Raw genomic sequence first — 26,163 nt, 5'->3', positions numbered from 1 at the left:
CATTTTAATATGTTTTACAGTCATCCATTGTCCCAAAATCAGCACTGTAAGTGTTTGAAGGGTTGAAGAACACAATTTACCTACCTCACTTGTCGAGTGATAGAAAATGCATTACAGCATGGCAAATAAATGATATTTTGATGACTTAATCAATAAAATTGTAAACTGAGGAGATCTGTCAGACAAGATAGTAGTTTAGTGTGAATACAACCACAGGTCCAGCAGATTTGTCACATGTTCATTCAAAGCAAATGGCTTTAAATTCAAAGCTACATCTGGCTTAGGATACTATGTAAGGTGTCAAAATCGAAAATGCGAAAATCAAACCATATTTAATGATTAACACTTGACATTTGAGATATTAATGATCGTCAAGCATAAACAATAAATCATTTTTAAACAAATGTATCTCTTATAAAGAGTTGTTAATGGGCATTTACAGTGATTTCATAAGACCTATACACTTTGCATGTGTCTATATATAGCACATGCATTACAGTAGGCTGAACAATCTGTGACCTCTGATCTGGTGCATTCAACCACTGTATTGCCCAATGTACATCTAAATAATTATGTACAGAAAAAGAGACGAGAGAACAGGTACAGTATATTTATACTGGTCCTCTGGATTTTGGCTTTCCAACAAATTTCAACAGGACTATATTTTTCAACACTTACCCAAAGAAATACACAGATATTTGAAACCCTCAAATTACCTGTCAGCTTTCCCTTTGAAGACACAATCCCTGTGAGATTGATCTGTACAGTCTGTAAAAAAATGTAAAAGGCTTTTGTTGGAATATTGTTCTTTTCACAATTCCATAAGGGGTTGAAAGATAACTATTCCCTCATTCCTCAAGGTCAGTCTTTTGTCAAGAACACCTATTCATGTGATTAGTCTTTTAAATCATCTTCATACTGATCTTATGAGACCCCTCAGTTGGGCTGTTATCTTCATCTACTTTCCGTGGCACGTACTCAATCTCAATGTTTGGCTTGGCATTGCCTTTCCCCCGACTCCAGAGGAACAGGAGCACCAGACAGAACAGCACCACTCCCAGGAAAGATATAAACCCCATAGTGGTAGCAATAATGAGAGTCTTCATATCAAAGGGAAATGGATCTGTTCCACCTGTCCCATTGGCACCACTATCATTGGGCTGGTTTGAGATGAAGGCAAAGGTCTTATTGGGCTGATGGGGCCAATTGGGAGAATAGCTATGAACGTGTAGGTGAGCCAAACGGGTGTCATTACCCCCTGCGTTGACGGCAACGCACATGTACGTGCCATTGTCTTGTATTTGAGCATATCTAACTTCCAGGGTGCCATCTGGAGACACTGACAGTCGGCCAATGCTTTTAGTAGTGATAAATTGCTTTTTTGGAGACTGCCACATAATCACCGGAGCCGGGTCTCCATCTGCTTGGCAAGGGAACTGAACAGTAGTCCCCTCATCCACAAATTTATGAACGGCTTTGTGATCCCGGATCTTGGATTTTTGACAGGTGAAATAATTGGGCGGGAGAACATCTGGGAAGTCTTTAAACTCTTTACCCTGCAAAAACTCTGGTGTTTCACAAGATGGCTGCTGGCGGTTGAAATTGAGTCTCCATCGGCGGCGAAAGACCCAGAGAAGACGACAGTCGCATGCCAAGGGGTTGTCATGAAGAGCCAATGTCTCCAGGTTTCCGACCGAGTGAAAGGCAGACTCCTCTAAAGTGCTTAAACTATTGCTGGATACATTGAGAACTCGAAGGTAGTTGAGTCCTCTGAAGGAATAAGGCTCGATGCTGACAAGCCGGCCCCCTACTAAGTGAAATGCCTGGAGCCTCAGCAAATTGTGCATTTTGTTGCCCTCCACAACCTCAATCTGATTGAAGGACAGGTTGAAAAAGCGAAGGTACACCAGGTGCTGAATGGCCACATAAGGGACGGCAGTGAGATTGCAGTTTGTGATACTCAAGGTTGTGATGTTGAGCCCATGGAGGGACTTGGGGGTCAAGGCTTCCAAAAGAGGCCAATTTGCTATCTCTAAGACTTTGAGTCGATAAAGCCTCCTGAAGGAATAGTCTCGAATGACGTTGACATTGAGGTGCCGCAGCCTGAGGGTCAGCAAGTTGTGAAGATGACTGAAGGCCTCTGTTGGCACAGAGGTCAGGTTGCATCTTTCCATTGTAAGGTGCTCTAGGCTGCTGAGGCCATGAAAAGCTCTGTGAGAGATAAACACCAGGTCATTATCCCCCACTTCCAGCTCCTTTAGGTTGTAGAGGTCTTGAAACATATGGTCCAACAAAATGACAATCTTATTCTCACTGATATCTAATCTAGTGAGGTTACTGAGGCCAGTGAAAACACCCAGAGGAATCAACTTAAGCTTGTTGTTGCGTAGTCCCAGTGTCCGTAACCCAAGGAGGTTGCTGAAGGCCCCTGGTTCAATGCTGGAAATAACGTTCTCGTTAAGCTGTAGCTCTTCCAGGTGTGGGTAGTTAAGAAATTCCTCAGGGTTGATGGCTTTCAAGCGGTTCTTGCTGAGATCTAACAGCTGTGTCTCAATGGGGATTCCCTCGGGCAGGGCAATCAGCTTCCGCCGATGGCACACGACCGAGCGCTCTTGGGCACTGCAGTCACAGCGAGAGGGGCAGCCGGTGGCAGAGCCTGATAGCACGGTGCCCAGCATCAGGATTAGAATGGGCTGCCAGCATGCCACCAGGTAGCTGTGCCCACTTGCCTCTCCAGCCACCATTTTGATAGTAACCTGCTGAGACAGAAGATAGAGCAGGTCACAATATGGACAAAATTCAAACTACGTATAAGACAAAAAGGTAAAACAACTGAGAGATAATCTTCAAGTTTCTGTTCTTAAAATACAAGAGATGGTGTTGAGAGAAAATGCTGATGCAGAAAAAAGTGTAACTGACCACTGCACTGGAACATGCTGCGTAAAGGCAACCCAGAGCTTTGATTAATGATATAACAGAGACATAAAAATGGAAAAAGGAAAACATTGTATGAGAAAAGAAAAGCCACAATAAACATCACTGGCAATAAACAAATACAGCCATTGAATTATATATATATATATATATAGTATATCTTGGGTATTTCATTTTTAGACATTCTTTTGATGTAAAAGGGTACATGGTATAAGTAGCCGAATATAAAAACATGCCTTTTTCTTCTTTTACATTCAGGGCAGACAATACAAAACATTTTACTTCTAAAGAAATGAATAGTCATATTGAAACATATGTTGACCACTCAACAAATCACGACCACTCATGTGAGATGAAGAGTTCAGTCATATCAGTAACATTATAAAAGCTGTTTTATTCTACATGGGGCGGGGTGCCCTCATGGGGGCAGCCATGTTAGGATCACTTGACCAGCAGAATACTATTTGCTTAATCTCAGTAATTGTCCTGTTATTGGACCCTTTCATTAGTGGATTAATTTAATCCTAGTTTACTGTGCATAGTTAATTTCTTCATTGGCATTGGTAAATGAAAACTACTGTGTTTGAATGACGCAGCTTCCAGGCCACTAGGTGTCACTGTAAGCCAATATAAGTCACTTCGAAATACTTCAAAAATTTACTGAGTGCACCTTTAACCAATGGCTTTGACCACTAAAAAAAAAATTCAGTAATTTAAAGGGACAGTTCACTAAAGAATGAAAAATCTGTCTTTATTTAATCACCTTCATGACTTACTTTCTTCCTTGGAAAACAAAAACAAGTGTTAGGCAGAATGTTAGCCTCATTCACTTTCACAGTATGAAAAAACAAAATGCAATGAAAGTGAATGGCGACACTCTTTTTGGGGTTCCACATAAGAAAGAATGTCATATGAGTGAACTATATATTTAAGCTGTAAAAATGTTTGGAACTGAAAATAAAAAAGGATACATTCCACCTTAGTATTGCAATGACAATGCAACCTTGCAATTACACAAAGTAAAAGACTGCAGAACTGAAATAGGGAGAGACTGAGGGAATATTAAAACCAGTTCTATGTTTATTCACCAGTATTTTACAGTGCAAAAGTCCCAAGCCTTCCCAAATTATTTGAACAACCTCAAACTCAAAGTCTCTTTGAGAATGAAAAAGATGGAGGTATAGGTTTAGAGCTCTTCAAGAGCCTTGTAAAATATTGACATGCACAAGCGTCAGTCTTTGACGCCTTGGGAGTGAGAACATGTTGAAGACACACACACACACACAAATTGCTCAAATGACATTCAAGTTGCATTCCATGAGACATGAGGTTGCTAATTGGACTAGTCTAATATAAATCATGTTAAGCAGGCAGGCCAGCTTTAACAACTGATTAAGCATACTTCGAGTAGCTCCCATTTGTAAAGCATGAGAAAGTGATCTAAAATGAAATACTCCTTGCACCAGTGAATTGAAATACATGTATGCAAATTCAATAGATTCAGGTGAAGACTTCAATTCAGGAAAAGACCCTAGAATAACAATTCCTTTCTTCAATTAAATGCATTATGACATTATCTAAGTTCCACACCAGATATAGTGTCTATTTCAACACATGAAAAGAAAAATCACACATAGCCGACTTGTATTTACACATCTGCAATATTATATCCCAAGGGCAGTTATTCTCATGGCTTTTGATGATTTTTCATATGCCCTCACTGAAAACGAAGCAAATGCAGAGTGTGCTCTGTGAGCAAAGCAAAACACTGTGAAGCAGCTGAAGCCAGAATATTTTGATCAACCGAAACTGCCTGCAAAAAAGAGGGGTAAAAGAAAAGGCCCACATGCAGCCATCTGCTTAATGCAGCACCACTGCAGAGCTTTGCCAATTCCATCTCCAAGTGTCTTCAGGTGTGTCGGATATGAGTGAGATCCTTTTGAGTTCCGAAGTGAAATTAGTTGAGTGGCGCCAACGATAACAATTTCATATTAGTGCTCCTCAGCTAGATCAAAAGGGCCGTTGTTGTCAAGGGTGCTTATCCCTCATTCATCTATCGAGTGTGATCTGCATACAGCTGGGCAGGAGAGCGATCAGGATACTGCGAGAGAATTACTACATCGATTAAACGACTCATGTGGCATGAGGAGGTGTGAGGGTGAAGGTCATGACGTAAACAGAGCTGCCAAGAACGGGACGTTTTAATCATGCTGAATCTATCACTGATTCTCCCCGGCTGAGCAGGCATTCGTGTCTTAAGCCATAACACAGTTTTTTAAGCTGTTATTATGAGTGACATATCCTGCGATGCAAATTTCTGTCCAATTTGTATGTCTCTGCCAAACAAACGCCTTTAACCTTTTTTTTAAAGGGATAGTTCACCAGAAATTTGAAAATTATGTCATCATTTACTCATCATCAAGATGTTCCAAACAAGTATTACTTTCCTTTTTTGTTTCTTCTGTGGAACTCAAAAGGAAAAGTTTTTAGGAAGAATTTTAGCCTCAGTCACCATTCACTTTAATATCTCCTTTTGTGTTCCAAGTAAAATAGCAAGTCCTAAGAGTTTGGAACAATATTATGGGAGATTTTTTGGTAAACTATTCCTTTAACTATAATTGGGGGGATTTATCTGAGAAGAATAGAGGTCAAAGGTGCTTCCCCATTAAAAGATACAAATTTGCTTGGCTAATTTAAACAAACAAACCAACAAAAGCAGATAGAAAATCACTTTCAATTACAATAGGTCTTTATGGTATGATCACAGTTTTCCTAATTCAACATGGCCATTGCATCCAAAAACAAAACTTGTATTTTGTTTACTGTAATGGTGTCACATAGTACTCCCACAGGCAATAATAGCTCAGTTTATGGGCAGAAATGTGTACCTGTTTCACCACTGATCAGAAAGCAAACTGTAAACATTTGTGCTGATTTCTTGGCCTTCAATTTGTGAATGGTTGCCAATGGGCAAACTGAAAATGATGGTAGTTGAACTAAAAACAAAAAAGCCTAATCAACATCTAGCGCAAATGTTTTGCAGGTTTTCTAATATAAATTACGGATCCATAAACACACACTTATACAGTAAGCTTCATAATCACTCTAACCTTTCTTTTAGCCCAAATGCTAAGGTATGCAAATGCTTTAAAACTAATTTGGCCTTGGTGGTCAACTGATGGGAATTGAAAAGCCACTAAACAAAGTGTTGGATTTATTATCCAATTAAAAGATTAAATCATCGCTCAGGAAGCCCCCATTCTGTAAACATACAAATCAAAGCTTGTCATGCGACCATGAATAATGTATGAAGAAAGAAAAAAACGTTGCTTCTCTCTGTTACACTGCCAGAATATTGCATTGACTGAGTAATTCTCAATATAGTGAACTCACTCACATGGTCAATAGCTCATCTTATTAGTCAACACCCCCGCACACGAATTTCCATGTAGAGAATTGTGTCTTTAAAGGCATATCTACCTCAGGGCGATTAAGTTTAACCAGCCGTTGCTGGCATGGAACACATCGAGACAGTGCTCCTTTAGCCAGATTGATTTTAAGAAATATGCAGTAGTTATTTAAAAGGCAGCAGCCTTTACAGTCTAGCCAGTTGAACCTTGAGCTGAGCCACTGTAATGGGTACAAACAAGCAGTTATCACCTTGCCATTAAAAGGCAATCTCTGTTGACACAAATTTACAGTTCCTATAAAAACCTAATTTAATGTGTAATTGTTTACATTACAAGCGCTCCACAGCGTTAAATCAGCACTTTCTGGTGGTTTATATGGAAACCACCGGAAAAGTGTTAAATAAACACGTGTTGACTGTGTTGACAAGTGTTGAACTGCAATAGTGTTAAATGACAAACTCCTAGAGTGTAAAGTTTTAACACCAGTATGGAGTATAAGGACACTGAATTGAGGTTGATAAGAGCTTCTATTTTATCACTGAACCAGAGTTAAAGTAACACTGAATAGTAGTAGTTTATGCTCAATTTTAAATTTTAAATTTACACTCAAATAGTGTTGATTATACATAGTATGGTAGGTATTCCTTATAATAGTTTACATTTGCTCTCTACACCCATCCCCACTCCACAAACCACTCCATGATACAAAAACTGAAAGAAAAAAGACATTTATTGTTACAATTTTACAGGGCACTCAAAACACACTGTATATGACTGCATCAGGTAACAAGTAACCGACTCATCCAAGGCAAATGTCTGGTACAACATAGAAAAGTGAATTTGTTCCACACAATTTCTTAATTTCAAAGGGCTTATAGTACTGCAATGGACCAGGCAGAATTGAAAAGCTGAACTCTTATTTTTCAACATAAAATGCATTAAAGTGCTTTACAAATGTAGTCTCCATTTGTGAAACAAAGTTACTCTCATTTCTCAGTAAATAGGCAAACAGTTTTACCAAGCACTGGCTTCTTATCAACAAAATCAGTGCCAACAATGATATTCAACAGTTCCTTGTGCATCACAACATAAAAACTGCTGATTGTCTGCTTGCTGGTCCCTGAAGAAGGTATGGCTGCTGATGTCCCTCATGATTCTCAAAGTGTTCCTCTAGGCTCCTGCAAGACACAGGAAAAAGCTAAATACCATTCAATGTGTTACATTATCTTATATAATTTTAACTCAGTGTTATTTTTCATATTTCTATAAGTATTGTAATCACCCCGTGAAAGACAGATCTTTTTACATTTTAAGAAGTATTAAATATTGAGCAACTAAACATTGATTCAACTCACTAAAATTGGTCAGTACCATTGTACCTGGACACTCATCCAAGGATTCAGCAGTGTATTGGTTTCTGGCAAACTTCAGCAAACCTTTAAGCACTCGTAAGAGAAGTCACCGATTGTCTGAAGATTTTCTTTTTTTTTATTTTTTTTTTATAGAAAGTCGGCCACTTTTTAAGCAGTTTGGCAGCTGTTCCTTGTGCAAAAAGGAGCTGAATGGTTGAGTATCTGTAAATTCAGAAAAATAAAAAACATTTTACTGCAATTCACCTTTAAGGGGATTCAAATTACAAACATTGCCATGAATATCTGGTCAGTTATTTAATGAATCCTTACATCATTTACTCACCCTCATGCCATCTAAGATGTGTATGACTTTCTTTCTTTGGCAGAACACAAATGGACATTTTTAGAACAATATTTCAGCTCTGTTGGTCCATACAATGCAACTGAATGGTGACCAAAACTTTGAAGCTCCAAAATGCACATAAAGGCAGCATAAAAGTAATTAATACAACTTCAGTGGTTAAATCCATGTCTTCAGAAGCAATATGATAGGTGTGGGTAAAAAACAGGTCAATATTATAGTCTTTTTGACTGTAAATCTCCACTTTCATGTTCTTCTTGCATTTTGCCGATTTGCATTATTTGTGCATATTGCCACCTACTGGGCAGGGAGGAGAATTTATTGCAAAAAAGGACTTTAATATTTTGTTTCTCACCTATCATAACTTTTATGCTGCCTTTATGGGCTTTTGTATGGACAAACAGAGCTGAAAAATTATTCTACAAATATTTGTTTGTGTTCAGCAGAATAAAGTATGTCATATACATTAGGGGTGTAATGTTTCTCGATAAAAAAACTAATTGTACGGTTCCCCACCCATGGTTCGGGAAGCATTAGCACTGCAGTTGGTTCACCTCAAGTTTAATGACGCACCTGGAGCACATGTTTTGGTCAAGAAAACAAAGCGTCAAACAGACAGGCACAGTTACAACCTCCATTAATGCACCTGAATGGGTCTGTTGTTGATGGACGCTCTGCCTCTTTCACATGGGTCAACTTGATGACATCACAGTTCTGCACGCGTTGTGTGTAGTTGAAAATGGCAAGTGGAGAAAACGAGATGCTGATAGAGAAGCCCCCTGCGTTTCTCCTTTCTGGGAACATATTCTTTTTGCAGTCAATTACAACAGCGATGGTCAAAAGATGTTTACAAAACAGGCACTGTATGCAGACATCACTCGACACGAGTGCCGCATACTGGTAATATATGACAATAATGCACATGAGGGTTTATTTAAAATGCGCATGGAAGTTCTTCCTGTTTCCTTGCGCAGCTGTAATCTATAGCGAGCATCAATAATGTGCTTTAATTAATGGCATTAAGATGCCGTTATAGTAATTGGTACATGATTAATAATTTACGCCGACATCACCCAGGGAAAGAGACGCAGGTGAGCCGAAACTGTACACACCCTTCCATTTTTAAGCAGACACTCAGTGCTAATTCGGACAGACATGAAACAAGCGCTTGGGGTGTTCATGTGGGATTTCCATGTATGATTAAAATACTCAAGCAGCATTATCACAACATCCCTTCTCGTATGCATTCTAATAGCAAGGTTATTTCTTCTATAGTGATGTACAGCTTCCGAATATTGAATATATGTTGAGATGAGTTTGAAATGCACTTTATGTTGATGCATGTAGCATATTAGTGCAGGTATTAAGTTAAAATGTTGATTTAGTAATTAGAGAATTACATGTTTGTTTGTTTTTTAGTTAAGGACCCTGATGAAAATTAACCATGGTTTTACTATAGTAATATTGTAGTAACCATGATTGCTGTCACCATGGTTTCCTGAGCAGAAATCATGGTTCTGATACAATTAACCATGTTTTTATAACAGTAATACTGTAGTTTTATATAGTAACCATGATTTTACTATATATTGTAACCAAGACAGTAACCATGTTTATATTGTGGTTACTATGATTTTACTACAAATGCCATGGTTAAACTAAGGTTACTGTTGTAAAACAATGATTGTTATTTAAGGGCAAGCCTGTTGAAGTGTTTACCAAATAGATTACTCTTTGGATTTGGCAGTAATATTTTTTTTTCTGAATAAAGCAAATATCGAAGCGTACTGAAACAATGACCCTTAAACCGTGATACAAACCAAACCATGAGAAATTCAAACCATTACACCCCTACTATACATCTGGAATGACATGAGGGTGAATAAATGATGAGAGAATTTTAATTTTTGGGTGAACTGTCCCTTTAATTTGATTTCATCCGTACTTACCAATGGGATCACTTTCTACTTTGGAATCCTTGTGGCCATCCTAAAGACTAAAAATAAAAACAAACCTCTAATTGATTGGTATCTAAGTTCCATTTTTAAGATGGAAAATCTTAAAAATGGAACTTATCAACACCATTATCATGGTCACAATCAGCAGCTGTTAAATACATTCAACTTAATGAATAATAAAAATAATAAGGGTTGCCAATGGTGAGGAGGTCTCCCTTCAACATTTCAGCATTCGACAGGGTTCAAAAAGCTGAGACTTTTGAAGCTGCTTCAATACACTTTCTCGCTACACCAGGCGCGCGTGTCCATTGACACGACGCAGCAGCTTGAGGCTGTCTACACTGGACGCGTCGAAGCGAACACTAGTAGCGACAGCACGTGCAGTGCAAATAGGAGTGTGGCATCTGTTTACTCTCACAGTTTCATTGATTATTCTGGGATCTATCTGCTTTTGATGTGATGTTCGCATTCGGTGTAGACAGGGAACAAAGTGCGCTCATTTATGCCAAGATACGAGACTTGCTGGATAATACTAGACAGTTGGCAACATTAAATAATAAATAGTAGTGTTGACCTGATTCTAAAGGCCGAAACATACTTCACGCAAGTACGCAGACACGAGTGCTTGGCCAACGCATAGCCTATATGTGGTCCCGTTGTACATACTTTACATGCACTCTTGCGTTGCTCTGCCGGTTACAAACCTTTTAGGCGCCACGAAACCAAATCATGAAAATTTGACTCTGTGGTCTGGTGTTCACACAAACACAAAGTCAAAAAGCCATCCCAGAATGTCCAAAATGACTGGATATCCATAGCTAGTTGCAGCAGCTCCGCTGCGGATGCCTTTCCATTTCTTCCTGGCTCAGAAAAATCGGTCCTGTAGTTGTTTCCATTTTCTCTTTACAGTGTCATTATCAGAATTTAGGGAAGCTGCAATTTCCTGCCAAGCATTTTCAATCGCTGTTTTATTCGAATGGCGATTGGACGAGGGGTTGTAAATATGTTTGTATAATCGAACTCGTTCAGCAAGACTCTCCTCAAATTGCTGCTCTGCCATGACAGTTGTTGACTTAATGAGAAAAATGGCTAAATAATATACCCACAGACGTTAAAGATCTCTTTAATACACACTATTTTATAATAATTTATTTACTCTCTTCGGATAGTTCAGGCCTTCTAGGTAGCCAACGACGATGTCGACGAATAATCTGATTAAATGTAAATTTGTTGCAGAATCTGAAAAAAATTAAACTAACACGCAGAGAATAACACATTTCGATAAAAAAAAATGTAAAGACATGCAAACTTTTAAGTTGCTCTACTCACCAGTTGCTGCTCTCTGCGAAGCAAGGGAAAATGGCGTCTGGAAAATTCCTCAGCGAGCATCACTGCCCAAATATCCAGAGGTTGAAAATAACACTGGCAGGTGTTATATACGTGTAACTCTGTGATTTTACACCCACAATACCAGCTTCTAACACCAAATAATGTTAATCTTACAAAATCTAACATTAGAATCTTAACATTTTACTCTGAAATGGCTTAACACTGGAATTTTAACACTGGTGAATTTGCTGTGAGCATGATAGATTAAGCATACATCAACATCAATAGAGCATACATTCTCTTTTTAGAACAGCACTAAGCATTCTCTTTGTTTAATAATTACTATCTAACATTCACGCCAAGCATCGCAACAGCTTCGCAGTCACATGACAGGCTGCGTGCTGTTTAAAGCAGCTTGCTTTCCTAAGATTTTGGAAATTACATTTTCCTCTCTGTTCTGTTCTTTCAATAGCATGGGAAGGTCATACCCATTCAGGTCTGCCCGCTGGCTTAAAGGAAAGAAATAAAGTGTCAACCACAAGTGCTCCTTTGAGAGAGGGACCCTCAGTATTCTCCATCCTCATACATGATGTCCTATTTTGCCATATTGCAACGTTCATCGTAACTCAATATTCTGAAGTACTGTATAACTGATTTAGCTTTCATATTCGGTTGCATGGGTTGGAACGTTCCATGCATGCCAAAGCAATTCAAAAAACTGTTGATCAGTCAATTTCAGTGAAATACAAGCCAGTTAATTGACAGGTCTATATCAAGTTGAAGTTCATACATGAAGGGTATGCAGTCTTGCTTTTCAATTATCTGTTGGTGGGAGGAATTAGCAAGGCTTTTTTTTTTTTTTCACAAGCAGCCTGATGCTTCCTTTCCTCTGCTAATGGAGAACTAGATCTCTTTTAGATTACTGCACCTTTCCAGCACTCATGAAGTTAATAAGTGTTGCGCTTCAAAGATTTGTCCTCTTCTTCCCTATTTGTTACTTTCAGGGCCATCTGTCAAGCTGGAGGGCAAAATCAATTCTGCCTCCAACGTTGGAAAACCGAGCTATTTATCTGTTTAAGCTAGAGACCCTCAATAACTAACTGAGAAAATAAATGTTTAAGGTTGAAGCACTTAAACAAGTATGAGGATTAAACTTTGTCTACAAAGCATTGTTTTTTCAAGGATGCTTTGTTCTGAGTAAATTACACACAGACAAAACCAAACACAGCCGTCACGGCGATATCAAAATTCATTGTCATCTGAGACCGCAGAGGATGACTATCCGTTAAATTGATTTCATATTTTCATGTTACACTGCTCATGTGTTTTGAGTGCCCACGGGATGATATTCTGTCTCTCCCACTCATGTACAAATGTAATTCAACCCAAAGGTCCATCTTTCTTCTTTCTCTCCCACTCTCTCACCTCTCTTTCACCCTAGTGATAACCTTGAAAAAATATCACGTTGTACCATCTACACAGTCTCCTTATTTTCACTCCCTGCTCACCATCTTACTCCTGACCTTGCCGTTGAGCCTCGGCTGGACCAAGCAAGACAAATAAGCAAAGCAGGAGAGTGACCCACTTGCACATTCCTACATCACTGTTTATTTGTGTTTTTAAGGTCAAACCCATAGTTCTGTTGCACGAGTGACATAAATAATGAGACATACATTAAATGAAGTATTTGTATTTAAATATTAAACAAACATTTCCTAAGACATTACACTTTTCATGTCTGAATTCTGTCAGAATTTGTTCTCATGTCTTTCCAAACCTGTATGACTTTATTTCTTATGCGGAACACAATAGGAGATGATTTAATCAATATTTTGCGTGTTCACGCAAAAACTTGCATTGTTTATCATCAAAGACAACTCAAGGGTCTCACTGTGAGCAAGCTTTTCTCATGCTCTCATAAACGTGCAAAGGACGTAAAGATTTTGACAGAAAAATTACTTGCATTTCTGGATGTTTCTCACCAAAACATATTGTACACTGAAAAAATATATTTTGTGGTGAAGAAAATTTAGCAGAAAAGATTTTGAACTTTTTTATATTGAATAAGTTAAAGCTTGAAGTTGAAAAGATTAAGGAAATTCTACATTTGTACTCAATTCAAACATGTAAAAATGAATCCTCTAAGTAAATAGTCTTTATGATTGTTTGTTATATTCACAATGTGTCATCATGTATCAGTCCTAAAGTAAAAAACCTTGTCATGTTTATATGTTAATTTGAGTATATTTCACAAGTAAATTTAATAAGCAAATTTTGATTAACTTTTCGAAGCTGGTGCTCCCAGCATGCACTGGGCTTGAATAATTAATGCGCTTGCATGATGTTGTCTAATAGACTACATAGCATGCATTGAGCTTCCCTGTGTAATGTGGTACATGACTAAATACATTAAAAAAAGCATGGCTTAATTCAGTTATACACTGCTTGAGTAAAATGCACAAACAGAATTTATTTGAAACAGAGTATTGCAATGTAAACTTTACTTGAGAATGTCTAATTAAAGCCACCAAGAATTGTGTGTAGCCAATACTTGAAAATATGGTATGTTAAATTTATTAGCAATTTCTGCATGGAAATTGTTTCCTAGATTTTTTTAGTAAACCCCACTCCAGTTTTATTTTATTTTTTTCAGTGCCTTCAGAAGAATTTGAGTATGAGGCACTTTTCATCTGAAACTGGATCTGTGAGTGACACTAGCCACTTTCACACATGAAACCTGTTAAATTGGCTTGGAGATTTCCAGAGCCCTCCACCCCCACCCACTATTTGTGGTGCACCACCAGAATGATGTGCACACTTGCTTTTTTATATAAAATATCTATCACCAGTAACCTGGACAGCAGAGACCACCAAAGTGATGCATTATGTCATCAAGAACAGATTTATTTTGGGTCTGTCAATGTAATAGTCCTTTTACAACACAAAAGTGTTTATATTCTTACATCTTGGTTGGTGCCCTAAACAATCGAGAAGATCCAATTTCAGATACTGACTAAATTCATGGATAAAACTTAATGTATCAAAGTTTAAAGTTTTTACAACTGGTAAGGTGAGGATTCAGACTGACTGCCATTGTTATTGGTGCTACTCTGCTCTGAGTCCTGAAAGAAACGGGCCAAACACATTTGGGTGCAGTCTTGGGTAGAAAGACAGAGACTGTGACGTGAGTAGGAGGTGTGGCGTTAAAAGTTTAGATTCACTTTGAGAGCTTGTTCGCATCTATTTCATCGTGTTCCCATTTCATTGCCCCGCTTGCTCGATTTCCATTGGCTGCTCACCATATGACTTTGACACTGTATGAGTCATGACACATCATACACTACAAGATTTCCTCTATTATCGGCTCTAAAATATGAAACATGTTTGATGTCCCGCAACTAGATGGGTTAATTTCTGATCTATCCAATTTGACGAAATTTTTGACTCCCAAGTAATTGTGTCATCTCCGTCAGAACTTTGTGATTGACCCAAAGCAGTCTTCTTACATCAGTGTGTCTTGATCTCATATTGTGAGGAGACAGGAGAGGAATGAGGATGTAAATGCAGCAAAATAAAGGTAAACCAGGTAACTCAGAACATAATGAAACAAAACACAGGGAACAAAGCACAGCATAATACAGATGAAGACTGACAAAGAAACCAGGGGAAAACAAGGGATTAAATACACAAGGGAAAACAAGGGAACGAGGAACACCTGGGGAAACAATCGGGGAAAACCAATCATGAAAAGAAACTACAAAGGACTACAAAACTAACAGGAACAGGGAACTAAACTAGAATTTCAACATAAATGTCAAGACGAAAAACAGGGAATATGTGACACATATGTGCTCAAAACCTTAATCTTACGGCTCTGTTCACACATCACATCAAAATGGAACATTTCAGGTAATATCACAACTTCTCATGAAAAATGCAAGAGCTGATTTACTGGTATTTTCTTGTTCACACATGACCTCTAAATGGAAAATTGCAGTAAAATGTTTGGAAAAGGCTGCTTATGTGAAAGCAACTACTGTTACAAACCCAGTCCATTTTCCCCCTCTCATGGCAATAATGACAACATGAATGATAGACAGATATACAAGGAAAAATATTAGAATAGGAAAATATGCATTTGTCCATTGTTGTGTATTCTTTGTAGGGTAAAGATGTGCTTATATTAGGCAAAAGTCAGTTTGTGCAATATTTTTAAAAATATACAATATATTAGTTGTTCAAGCCTAAAGTTATGGTAGTTATGTGTGTATTTAAATAGATAAATATAATAAAATGATATATACTGTATGTGTCCAGAATTTTCAGTTTCTATTACGTCCAAGAATTTTCATTTCTGTGCATCACAAGAATTGTCATTTTTGGGTGAACTGTTCCTTCAACTAAGTCAATCTTTCATTTTATCGGTTTCTCTTTCCTACACTTATACACATACATTTGTAGTGAGTAGTGTATTGTATTTTAGTGTTTAAATATATTGTGTATTCCATTTGGCACTGTGTTCTCACTTCATAAATTACTTGTGAAGTTGCATATTGTGTATTATGTGCTTAATGTGTATATTGTATTGTATATTGTGTATGTGATCTGATATTTGTCAATACACCTCTGCATTGTTGTGTAGCATGAACCCGAAACTTTCAGCTACTATTTCACTTGTGTATATGGTGATGTTACATTAAAGTTATTTAATGCAGACTGATTAATGAGTCTAAAGCATTAAACACACTCCTCTCAGGCTCGTGAATGCTATAATAAAGGATTTAATTTCCAGTGTACTGTAGGTAAGACCAATCATGAAACAACATGTTCTACATAGTAATTAATAACCCATTTATAGAGAGTTACACTTGGTGGAAAACATATACAGTAAACAGCACAATTTTTTTTCTTTCTATTAAAACATTATACCACAGAAGTCAAGCTTGTTAATCGTATGATGATTCATTATTTTGATATTTTTAGAGGAAAAAGTAGTAATGTAAATTGTATCATAGCTTGTGAAAACATATTAAATGTTGTGACTCAGGGTGCTGTCTTATAAAAAAAAAATTCTACAGGCTTTATACATTTTAATTCAAGTTCAAGATAATAATGATCACATATTAATTACATTTCTAACTGCTACAAATGCATAAGCATGAATTTAGGATGAAGAAGCAGAGAAATAATGAAAATGTCTCGTTACGTGAAACATAACCCTGGTTCCCTAACCCTGGAGTGGGAACGAGATGCTGCATAATTGCATTGGGACACGCCCTGAATGTCACGTGGTCTGAAGCCCTTGTACAATCACGCTAATTTATTGGCTGGTGGCACTTAAGCAAAGCCCCTAGTTCATCACGGGCTCCATAAAAGCGCTCACTTTGGCGCCATCGAGTCAGATTTTCTGCAGGAAGGCAGGAGCCTATGCAGCTGCTAGAGAGTATGGCAAGCTTACGCAACATCTTGTTCCCACTCACGGAATCAGGGTTACGTTTCATGTAACCGAGACATTCCCCTTCATAGGAACTCGAGCTGCGTATTCACATTGGGAATGATATACATTCATGGCATGCGAAAAGTAGCTGCCAACTGTCTACGCCCATGTGGCAAGCATATAGCGGTGCACATGCAAGCAAAAGCATCTGAATAAAACAGAGAAAATTATGAGTTTGCTCCAGTTCCAACAGAGAGAACCTGGGAAGTAGGAGTCAAACCCTCATCCAGATTATAAAATCTAACAAATGTATGTGGAGAGGACCACCCTGCCACCTTACAAATGTCCTCCAAGGATGCACCTCTAGCCAAAGCCCATGAGGATGCCATGCTCCTCGTAGAATGGGCTTGAATACTCAAAGGCAAAGGTAAACTTTGTGCAAAACACCCTGGTGCAAAATCCATACATAAGGGATTGATCGACAAGGTATCAACAACCCTTTTTAACGATGCCAATGTTACTAGCAGGGCAGTTTTAAAAGTCAGAAACTTATCAGCGACTGTTGCCAAGGGATCAAACAGAGCACCCAAGAGTGCCTCTAAAACAACAGATAAATCCCATAAGGGAACGCAGACGGGACGAAAAGGTCTAAGCCTGCATATCTGGCGCATAACACAAGAGACAAGAGAATGTCTACCGACAGAGACTCCATTGATAAGCACATGCTCAGCTGCTACAGGTGATTGATGTTGGACATGTATTGTCTGACCAGATGAGGACATGGCACGCCCTGAATTTCTGGGAGGAATTTGTTTTATGCTAGAGGCACTGTGAACATCTCCAGACAGTTTATGTGCCAATATAGCTGCTGGCCCGTCCAAACCCTGTAGGCTGGATGACCCTTGTATACAGCGCCCTAACCCGTGGAGAAGACGTCTGTCGTTATAAATTTGTAAACCTGTCCAAATGGAACGCCTGGCATCAAAAGGCGGGTCCGTTTCCATGGTAACAGATTTCAGTAGCACCCACGCATTACTTTGAAGAGACGGAACACATGCATCAGTGGTTGAAGTCCCTTTGTGGAGTTCATTCAGCACTGAAAAGGTCTTGCATGCAACATGCCCAGGGGAATGACAGCGGAAGCCGTGATCATGAACCCCAAAAGCCTGTGAAATGTTCTCACAGGGAGAATACGTCCCACTCTGAACATCGCTAGACACTGGCAAAATGACAGAATGTGAACTGGAGACAGATGCACCTGCATCGCATGCGAATCCAGCTCCACCCCTAGAAACTGCAACTGGCAACAGGACACTCTTGTCTAGGTTACACACAGCCCTAGATCAAATGAATGGGAATGACATCTCGATGTTGGGCAGTCAAAGGCTCCGAGTGGGCAAATGGCAATCATTCGTCGAGATAATTAAATATGCGGATGCCTTGAAGCCTCAAGGATGTCAAAGCTGCATCCATGCATTTTGTGAAAGTGTGTGGTGCCAGTGCAAGACCGAATGGAAGGATGCAAAATTGATACATTTGCCCCTGAAAGCGAATCTGAGGAATCACCTGTGCTTCGGCACATTCTGAATATGGAAATAAGCGTCCTTCAAATCTGTTGTCACAAACCAGTCCCCCGGCTGCACTTGTGACATTATTTGTTTCTGTGTCAGCATTCTGAATTGACATTTCATTAGAGCGAAATTCAAACTTCTCAAAATCCAGAATGGGACGCAAGCCACCGTCTTTTATCGGGACCAGAAAATAATGGCTGTAAAAGCCGCATTCTCTCTAAGAAGGGGGAATCTCCTCTTTTGCCCCTTTTTCTAAGAAAGAATGAAATTCCCTAATCAAACATGGGGCTTCCCGAACAGAAACGTCTGTCGGAACAACCCCATTGAACACCGACGGAGCCCGCCTGAATTGAATTACATAACCATGCTTTAAGTACCCAGTTTGAAAAGCCCTACAGCTGCTGCCAAGCCAACAGACGGGCAGACAGAGGGATTAATGCATGGCGCTGGCCTGCAGTGCAACCAGTAACCACTAGATGGCGCGCTTGGCTTACTTTTGGTGACTGCCCCAGAAACAGTGGCACAGTGGAGGTAAGCCTTCGCTCCTCCAATTCTGTGGCTGGTTGAAGGTAATTTGATATTTAGGCATAAATGATGAGCGCCCTGAATGTATCTACTTCAAGGACACTGACAGAATACTTTTTCCCTAGTATTTGAACGGGTATGAACATTGGGGGGGGGCGTTTATTTCAGAAAACTGGTTCGCTACAATGGCCCTGGCATTCTTTATGGGGGGACAACGTGTGGTGCTTATGTTCACTGCATGTTTTGTGTACACTTGTGCTCGATGAACATCGAATTCTGTTATGCATGTCTCGAATCCCTTGGTCATGGAGACAGAGGCTGAATTCGGGAAGAAATTTTTTTTGGGGAGGGGAGAGAAAAAGGCAGAGGCCGCTCCTCCATTGTATTATTCATGTGCATTCTCCCAGAACGTCACAGAAAAAGACAATAGGGACAAAGAGGCCAATTTGTTTCCCTACCTTCACGAATTCTCTCATACAGCTTTTTTTTAAAAAAATTTATAGCGACGGCTCAAGACATGCATGGTAACTCTTTTGCACGCTTGTTTGTCAGAAAATGGCCACTGAGCTAGGCCTCAGAGCATGTCTGACGAGACTCACGCTTTAGCTAAAGGGGAGGGCGAGAAACACGAGGAACAATCCGATGTCTGTTCGCACTCCAATCTTCTCAGAGACAAGCCGAAAAACCCAAACTGCCCCCGCACACGGAGCTCCAATCTGGAGGCCGTGGAACTTGAACAAGTAGGGATAACGCCTCGTGGTGAGAAATTGTGAGCCTCAAACAGCGCCGCTGTCCCCGTTGGACCCTTATAATGTCTGGAAAAAAACACATTCAAATTGCTCTGAAATTATGCTGTATAAAACGACGCAAGTCGCTTCTTAAATTCCATCCTGTGTTGCCACACAAAATGGAGAATAATAATGATCCTCACTTCGATGTTGAGTCGTTGGTACAACATGGGCCAGACGAGCACTTAAAGAGACCATATTATGCTAATTTATAGGTTCATAATTTTATTTTGGGGGTCTACTAGAATAGGTTTACATGCTTTAACTGTACATTTCTGCTAAACCTATTTTCATCCTCTGGCTTAAATGCTCTGAAGTCCCCATTTCCGAAAAGCCCAGTCTGCTCTGATTGGTCAGCTGGCCTAGTCTGTTGTGATTGGACAACCGCGTAGAGCGTGTGTCGGAAATGTAACGCCCCTTACCATAACCGAGTTACAGGCTTCCTGAGCAGCTGTAAACACTATTGTAATTATGGTAACAGTGGCGTCGGTTTTTGCTGTACCAAAAACCGATAATAAAAGTTTGGAAGAACAAGCTGATTGACCCGAACCTCCTTCGCAAGCATGACTTGAGCAGGACGTTTCATAGTGGTAAGTTTTACTTTTGTAGCTTTCTTACAAGTACACTATTGATTATTGTGAACCTAACAAAGCTTCAAGTAAAAGACACATAGTGCATCTAAGTTAGTCATCTTTTGCTGGAATGGGTGTAGCCAAACTTTTTTCACCCGAGATATGAATGGAGAACAGAGGCTTACCTCCGGTTGGACATTACCAGGGGTATTAGAGAGTTAGTGAGCAATTTAGCAATGGATTACCGAGGATAGCGGCTATAACATTACAGCTTGTAATTCTATAATTATATAAGACTCTTGAGATCGACCACTTTGTTACACAGTTTTAGGTAAAAGCCCGCACTGAATAGTAAACCCTTACCAAAACAATAACATTACATAGCAAGTTAGCTGAGCACTACCATGTATTGCAGATGTAAAATGACCGTTTGTAAAAATAATCTCCACACTTGATCACTATTCATGATAGTAACGACAAACAATCTACATAATTCTACACAATTATAGGTAAAAGTGGACCCGCAGCTGATTAGCAAAACTATTTCAACACAATAACATTAGTTAGCATAGGCCTACAGCTGTGCACTGGGTGTACACCGTAGCTACAACACAAGACTCCGCATTTGAACTCTCGGTAGCAGATAAATCCACAAATAATCAAGCATACTTACAAGTTGTGATCCTGAAGCACTAGATTGTCCCAACAAAGTGGGAACTGCACCAACTTTCAGGAGTAACTGTCTTGAAAATCCGGCATTGTTTGTGGTTGTACTGCTAAATAATTAAAATACATTTTAACCACTGATTCTTCAATTCGTCTGCCTTTGGAAGTCCAAAAAAAGAGCTTTTGCTTTTGCAGTGAAGAAAACAGTGTCTTCTCGACATGGCGACAACACTAACCCAACTCATCCTGGCCTCGGCTATAACTACGTTTGTTTGAGGGCGGGCCAAAGTAGCCCTTAGGCAGCCATTATGCAAATGTGTTACATGTGGATACTTTATGGAAGAAATGGCTGGACTACAATCCAGCTGTTTCTTGTAGTTCTTGAGCAGTGTTGTATGTGGGAGAGAATAACTCCCTTTTGCATTGACTTTGTGCTTTGTAACTTTGCAGACATTTTACATGCACAAACAGCTATAATACACACTAAAGGAAAGGTAAAATCCCAAAAAGCATAATAGGGCCTCCTTAAGAATAGAAAATCTGACTCGATGGCACCAAAGCAAGCGCTTTTATTGAGCCCGTGACGTAGCTCCCTAGGGGCATTGCTTAAGCAACACCAGCCAATAAATTGAAGGGCTTCAGACCACGTTACACTCAGGGCATGTCCCAATGCGATTACGCAGCTCGAGTTCCTACATAGGGGAACTGTTCTTAATTTTGATGAAGGTCTATTGTGAGCCAAAAGCGGAAACAATTTGGAATCACAATTACAAAATGCTTTTTACATTCTTTTCATTAAATAATGATTACTTTGCACTGATAAATGATAGTTAAGCATATTTTTTTCTTATATTACAACAATCTATTAGAAAACGAATGTGAGTTGAAAGTATAGACAATATAGAGTGCAATATGTGGTGCAACTAATTGGCTATACTGGCCTGAGGGAGTTAATCTTCTTCATTCTTCCAATCTGTTTATTCATAATCCCTTACTCTCTGTCTGTGTCTATCTCCTTTTCTCCTTCACTTTCCTTTGCAGCTCTGATCACATTGTACACATTTCAGAAAATTACCTGCAATCAATGGTTTATAGGTCTATAATAATTCCTGGTGAATAAATAATAGTTATCTACTAAACTGGTTGTCTCATGCAGCATTCTAGTTGTGAAATAGCACTGGTGACCCCATTCACTCTCTCCTCATTCTGTGTTTATGTCAAATTCACATGTACCCCATTGGTTTATTTATGCATTTATGAAAACATGGTCACGACTGGAGTCTTAAATTTAATTCTACAGAATAATTATGCAGTCTTTGAGAAAGGGATTGAGGGTCCTTTGGTCTTCATTCTTTTGTATTAGCACATGTATACTTGCATTTGTATCCTATAACAAAATTGATTAGCATATATAATTAAAAGCTGAATGAGAGTGAGATACCAACAAATTTTTTTTCTCCATTTATATCTCCATGATAGGTAATTCAAAAAGTGGTAGAGTTGCCAGAGTTGAAAGTATCAAATCAAGTTGCTACCATTCATCACAACATAAGCAGGTGTCTTTATCGGTATTTACAACAGCAGTTAATCAGAGAGGACCTGAGCCAAATCAATAATCAGCCCTACTTGCCCCATACATTTGTCTTCTTCCTACCTCACACAAACAACTTTGTATACCAAATCAGCATGGGTTTTAAGCCTACGGATGCAGCATTCAAAGCAGAGACGTATCTTCCAACTGTTTGCTTCCATTTGACTTCCTTCTTTTGATCTTTGTTTTGGGTTTTTTGATGACAGTAAGATTTAGATCAAAGCCCAAGGTTTGGAAAGCTACATTCCACCAAAGGAAAAACTAACATGAACCCTGATGTTGAAACACCAAAAACTCAAGGATATCGCAATGAAAATGTCAAGCACTGCGATAAAATTTTCACCGTCTAAACAAAAGGTATGACTTAACTGCCAAAACTAGGTTTGTGCGTGGAGAGGAATATTATATATTTACTATCTGGAATTGTGTGCAGCATATTGAAACATGACTCTAGTGTGTATGGTAGTTTGCTTGATCTACACATTCCTCCTTATCTTTTTTCTCATAGTTTGCCATGTTTGTACTCTGACAGCGTAAAGAGAAACCAAACAATTCCATCAAAAAGAAGGTTCAGACCTAGAGCAACATGCTTCTTATGCCGATTGGTAGCCTGGAAGTTTCATGCTATCGTAAATCGAGAAAATGAGATGAATGTTTTACGAAATTAGTTACGACCTGTCAAACGAATATTGGTCTTCTGACTAACTGCCTGTGGAGCAATATGTGATGGTTGCAGTTTAAATAAGCATCCATCAAGGGGTGGGAATGGAACAGATGCACTTCTGTAATGTCTCACAGTACTCTTTTATTCTTCACAATGAAACGCATCCATTCCTTGTAAGCACCATCGAATAAGTGCCTACCTATCAACCCGCTGATACATTATAAGTTATTTCAGCCCATAGTCTGGATAAATTTGCAAAGCTGCAGCCGCTGACAGGTTCCTTCTCATAGTGCATAGTCTAATTGGGCCCAGTTCCACATCAGTCCTCCCTTTAGCTTTCTAGCAATGGTTAATAATAATTCCATAAAGTGTTTTTCTTTCCTCATTAAAGCTCTCGAGATTCACTTTAAATTCACTGCTACCAGCAGGCAAAGCTGGTAATTACTCCAACTACTCTCCCTCTTTTAAACACAGGGCCCTTTGTTTTGGGTTTAATTGAAACAAAAGGAAAGAGAAAATGTGGAGAGAATATAGGACGACCGTAATCCCAAAAGCAATATAGCTCAAGCCGAGTTCCTTGGAGTTCTTTATCAATGCTTCTATTAGGAATGAGCTTATCTCACGAAATTAGCCACGGGATAATCACTCTCAAGCTTCCTAAATTATGCAAGCATTGTTCCTCTGACCAGCACTCCATCCAAGGCTAGTAATTTTATTACTCTGCCTGATAAAATCAATGATATTTTCCTCCCTGCTTTCATAAGGTGCAAACGCACCCATCAACAGCATCCCAGATGATATTATCAGATCAGATACGATGGCAACTTCTCTGAGATGATTGATGGCATTGCTTCGAACATGTAAACATAATTTACATTCACATCGAGCACATACCCTCTCAAAACGGAAGGTAAAAAGTCAGAATGGGGCCTTGTCCCCCTCCTACATGCCTGTCTCATATTTTCTATTTTTTACATAAAGCTGTTATGATTAAATTTTAATGAGGGAGTGTGCAGTGTGACCTTCTGAAAACATTTGTGGGAGGCTGGAGTGTCTGTGTGCTGTCTAATATGTTACTCGGCCGCCTCTCACAGCAATTCCTTTCAGGATTCTCCACAATGTACAGCCCATTTTAATAGTCCCTCATTTTGTGTGACAGAAATGAGCCGCTATGCCGATGGTGTCTGATTCTTGCATTTCACCACAATGAGGACAAATGCATGCCCAATCTGTCTATCTATGCCACCGCTGCTGAAAGCAGGCCCTCACTGAGTGCTTAGAAAAGCGTATCGGAGAGACAGCGGGGCAAATGAATAGGGGAGCGAGCGGGGAAGGTGGAGTGGGGGGGATTTAGGGGTCATAATCGGCAAGGATCTGAATTTTAATGATTTTTGGGATTTGGCCCCTTTTCTGCCCGGGCTGTAGAATTCACAAAAGCTGTAAAAAATAAGAGCTGAAAGACACAGGCTCTAATCTACAGCACAAGAGCGAGGTGATGTAGTTCTCCTACAGCGCTGCCTTATCTTGTTTCATCTGGTGTTTGTTATCAGACTGCAACATTATCATATTGGCTATTACCACCAACAGAGAATTTGCTCAATGAGTAGACAGTCTGTGAACACAATTGCAAGTTTTTTGAAAACTTATCTCATTGAATACAGTAGACTACATCACTCACAGCACTATGTTTTGGCCTGGATTTCTATGCTGGCAAGTTACAGCATCTCCAAAATGTGGCTAGGACACTGTTGCCATGCAGTTGTTTTATGATCCAGTGTACTTACACAATACATGCTTATATGCATATTGCAGATGCATTATATTTTGATGGATAATCCTGTGTTCAGTATGGGAAAAAATACAGCAGAAGGAAGTTTTGCAGAGCGCACTGTGTCTTTGATTTAAAGCATAATCTACTCAGACATCAGCTATGTGCATTGATCATTTCTGGGGGCTAACAAAAAATGAATCTTGTATTTTATGGATGTGCACAGACAATGCACATATATATGAGAGCCTATGGATCTGACATTTGTAAAGGATGTAACAATGAGGACATTGAGAAAGCATGAATCTTTGATGCATCCAAGGCTGCCTTAATGTATTTTGGGCAGCCTGCCAAGATTAAGAAATAAAGTGTAATGTTGTTATTTATTTAAACACCACTTTACCAGCGGAGGAAGATGTTTGTTCAGAGCATTAAAACAGGGAGACCCTCTATAATGAGGACTGTGAATTTAAAAGGAAGAAAATAAGATTCAAAGGTATTGAAAGCAATAGATTATTTTCCAACCAGAAAAACATACAAAAAGTGTATGCATACATTCATGCCTGCAACATAGACAACATGCATTATACCCCGGCCATAGAAAAATACGCAGAAAATGATGCTTATATATATATATATATATATATATATATATATATATATATATATATATATATATATATAAACACAGGGTGCAGGTGAAAATATGCATGAATGCTCACACTGGCAGATATTCATTTATTGTAAATGACCCCCTCCCTATGCAACGGCAATCCACATCCATTTCAAATTCTATGTCCTGTGCTCAGTTCAGAACCATTATTCAGCATCTTTCTCCCCTGAGTGCATGCCCTTTCCATCTTAAGACACATTTCTCACTGAAAATTCCAGTCTCATCTCCCTTCAGCCCTTTGCAGCATCTTAAGAGTTCTCAAAATGCTTATCTAGCACTGAATGCAAACTGTTCTTACCAGAAATGTCATGCAGTGGAGTCTAAATTTGGCAATTCCATCCTGCCAGGAAGCAGTTTAGATCCAGATCAGTTCAGAGTGGCAGGGTGGCACAGAAGAGGTGAGTGAGAGGAAAAACAAAACGGCACACAATTCATAAAAGCGAGATCCGGAAAATTCTCAGAGTGTGAAGGAAAAGCAGCTATAGTCCACGGAATACATGAGAGTCTGTCCCAAATGCAGGCATGCATGTAAACAGGAGTACACCTGCTCACATACATGCCATA

The 26,163-nt window shown here is 39.2% G+C and overlaps 1 protein-coding gene across 2 annotated transcripts; it reads right to left on the bottom strand.

Annotated features, from left to right (window-relative positions):
- On the bottom strand, positions 1-26,163 carry LOC127451464 (leucine-rich repeat and immunoglobulin-like domain-containing nogo receptor-interacting protein 1-B). 2 transcript variants are annotated; one of them, XM_051716199.1, is made up of 2 exons: positions 25,898-26,163; positions 1-2,759 (listed from the first exon to the last, which is right to left on the bottom strand). In XM_051716199.1, exons 1-2 carry the CDS (start codon positions 25,907-25,909, stop codon positions 903-905), a joined length of 1,869 nt encoding a protein of 622 aa, XP_051572159.1. In that variant the 5' UTR covers positions 25,910-26,163; the 3' UTR covers positions 1-902. The 2 variants fall into 2 exon arrangements, with proteins under 2 accessions (XP_051572159.1, XP_051572164.1); XM_051716204.1 differs by having other exon boundaries at positions 1-2,756.

This window comes from Myxocyprinus asiaticus, chromosome 2 (genome assembly GCF_019703515.2).
Source record: "Myxocyprinus asiaticus isolate MX2 ecotype Aquarium Trade chromosome 2, UBuf_Myxa_2, whole genome shotgun sequence".
In the NCBI taxonomy this organism is placed as follows: Eukaryota; Metazoa; Chordata; class Actinopteri; order Cypriniformes; family Catostomidae; genus Myxocyprinus; species Myxocyprinus asiaticus.
The sequence above is the reverse complement of the archived record's forward strand: the minus strand, read 5'-3'. Positions and strand labels throughout refer to the sequence as shown.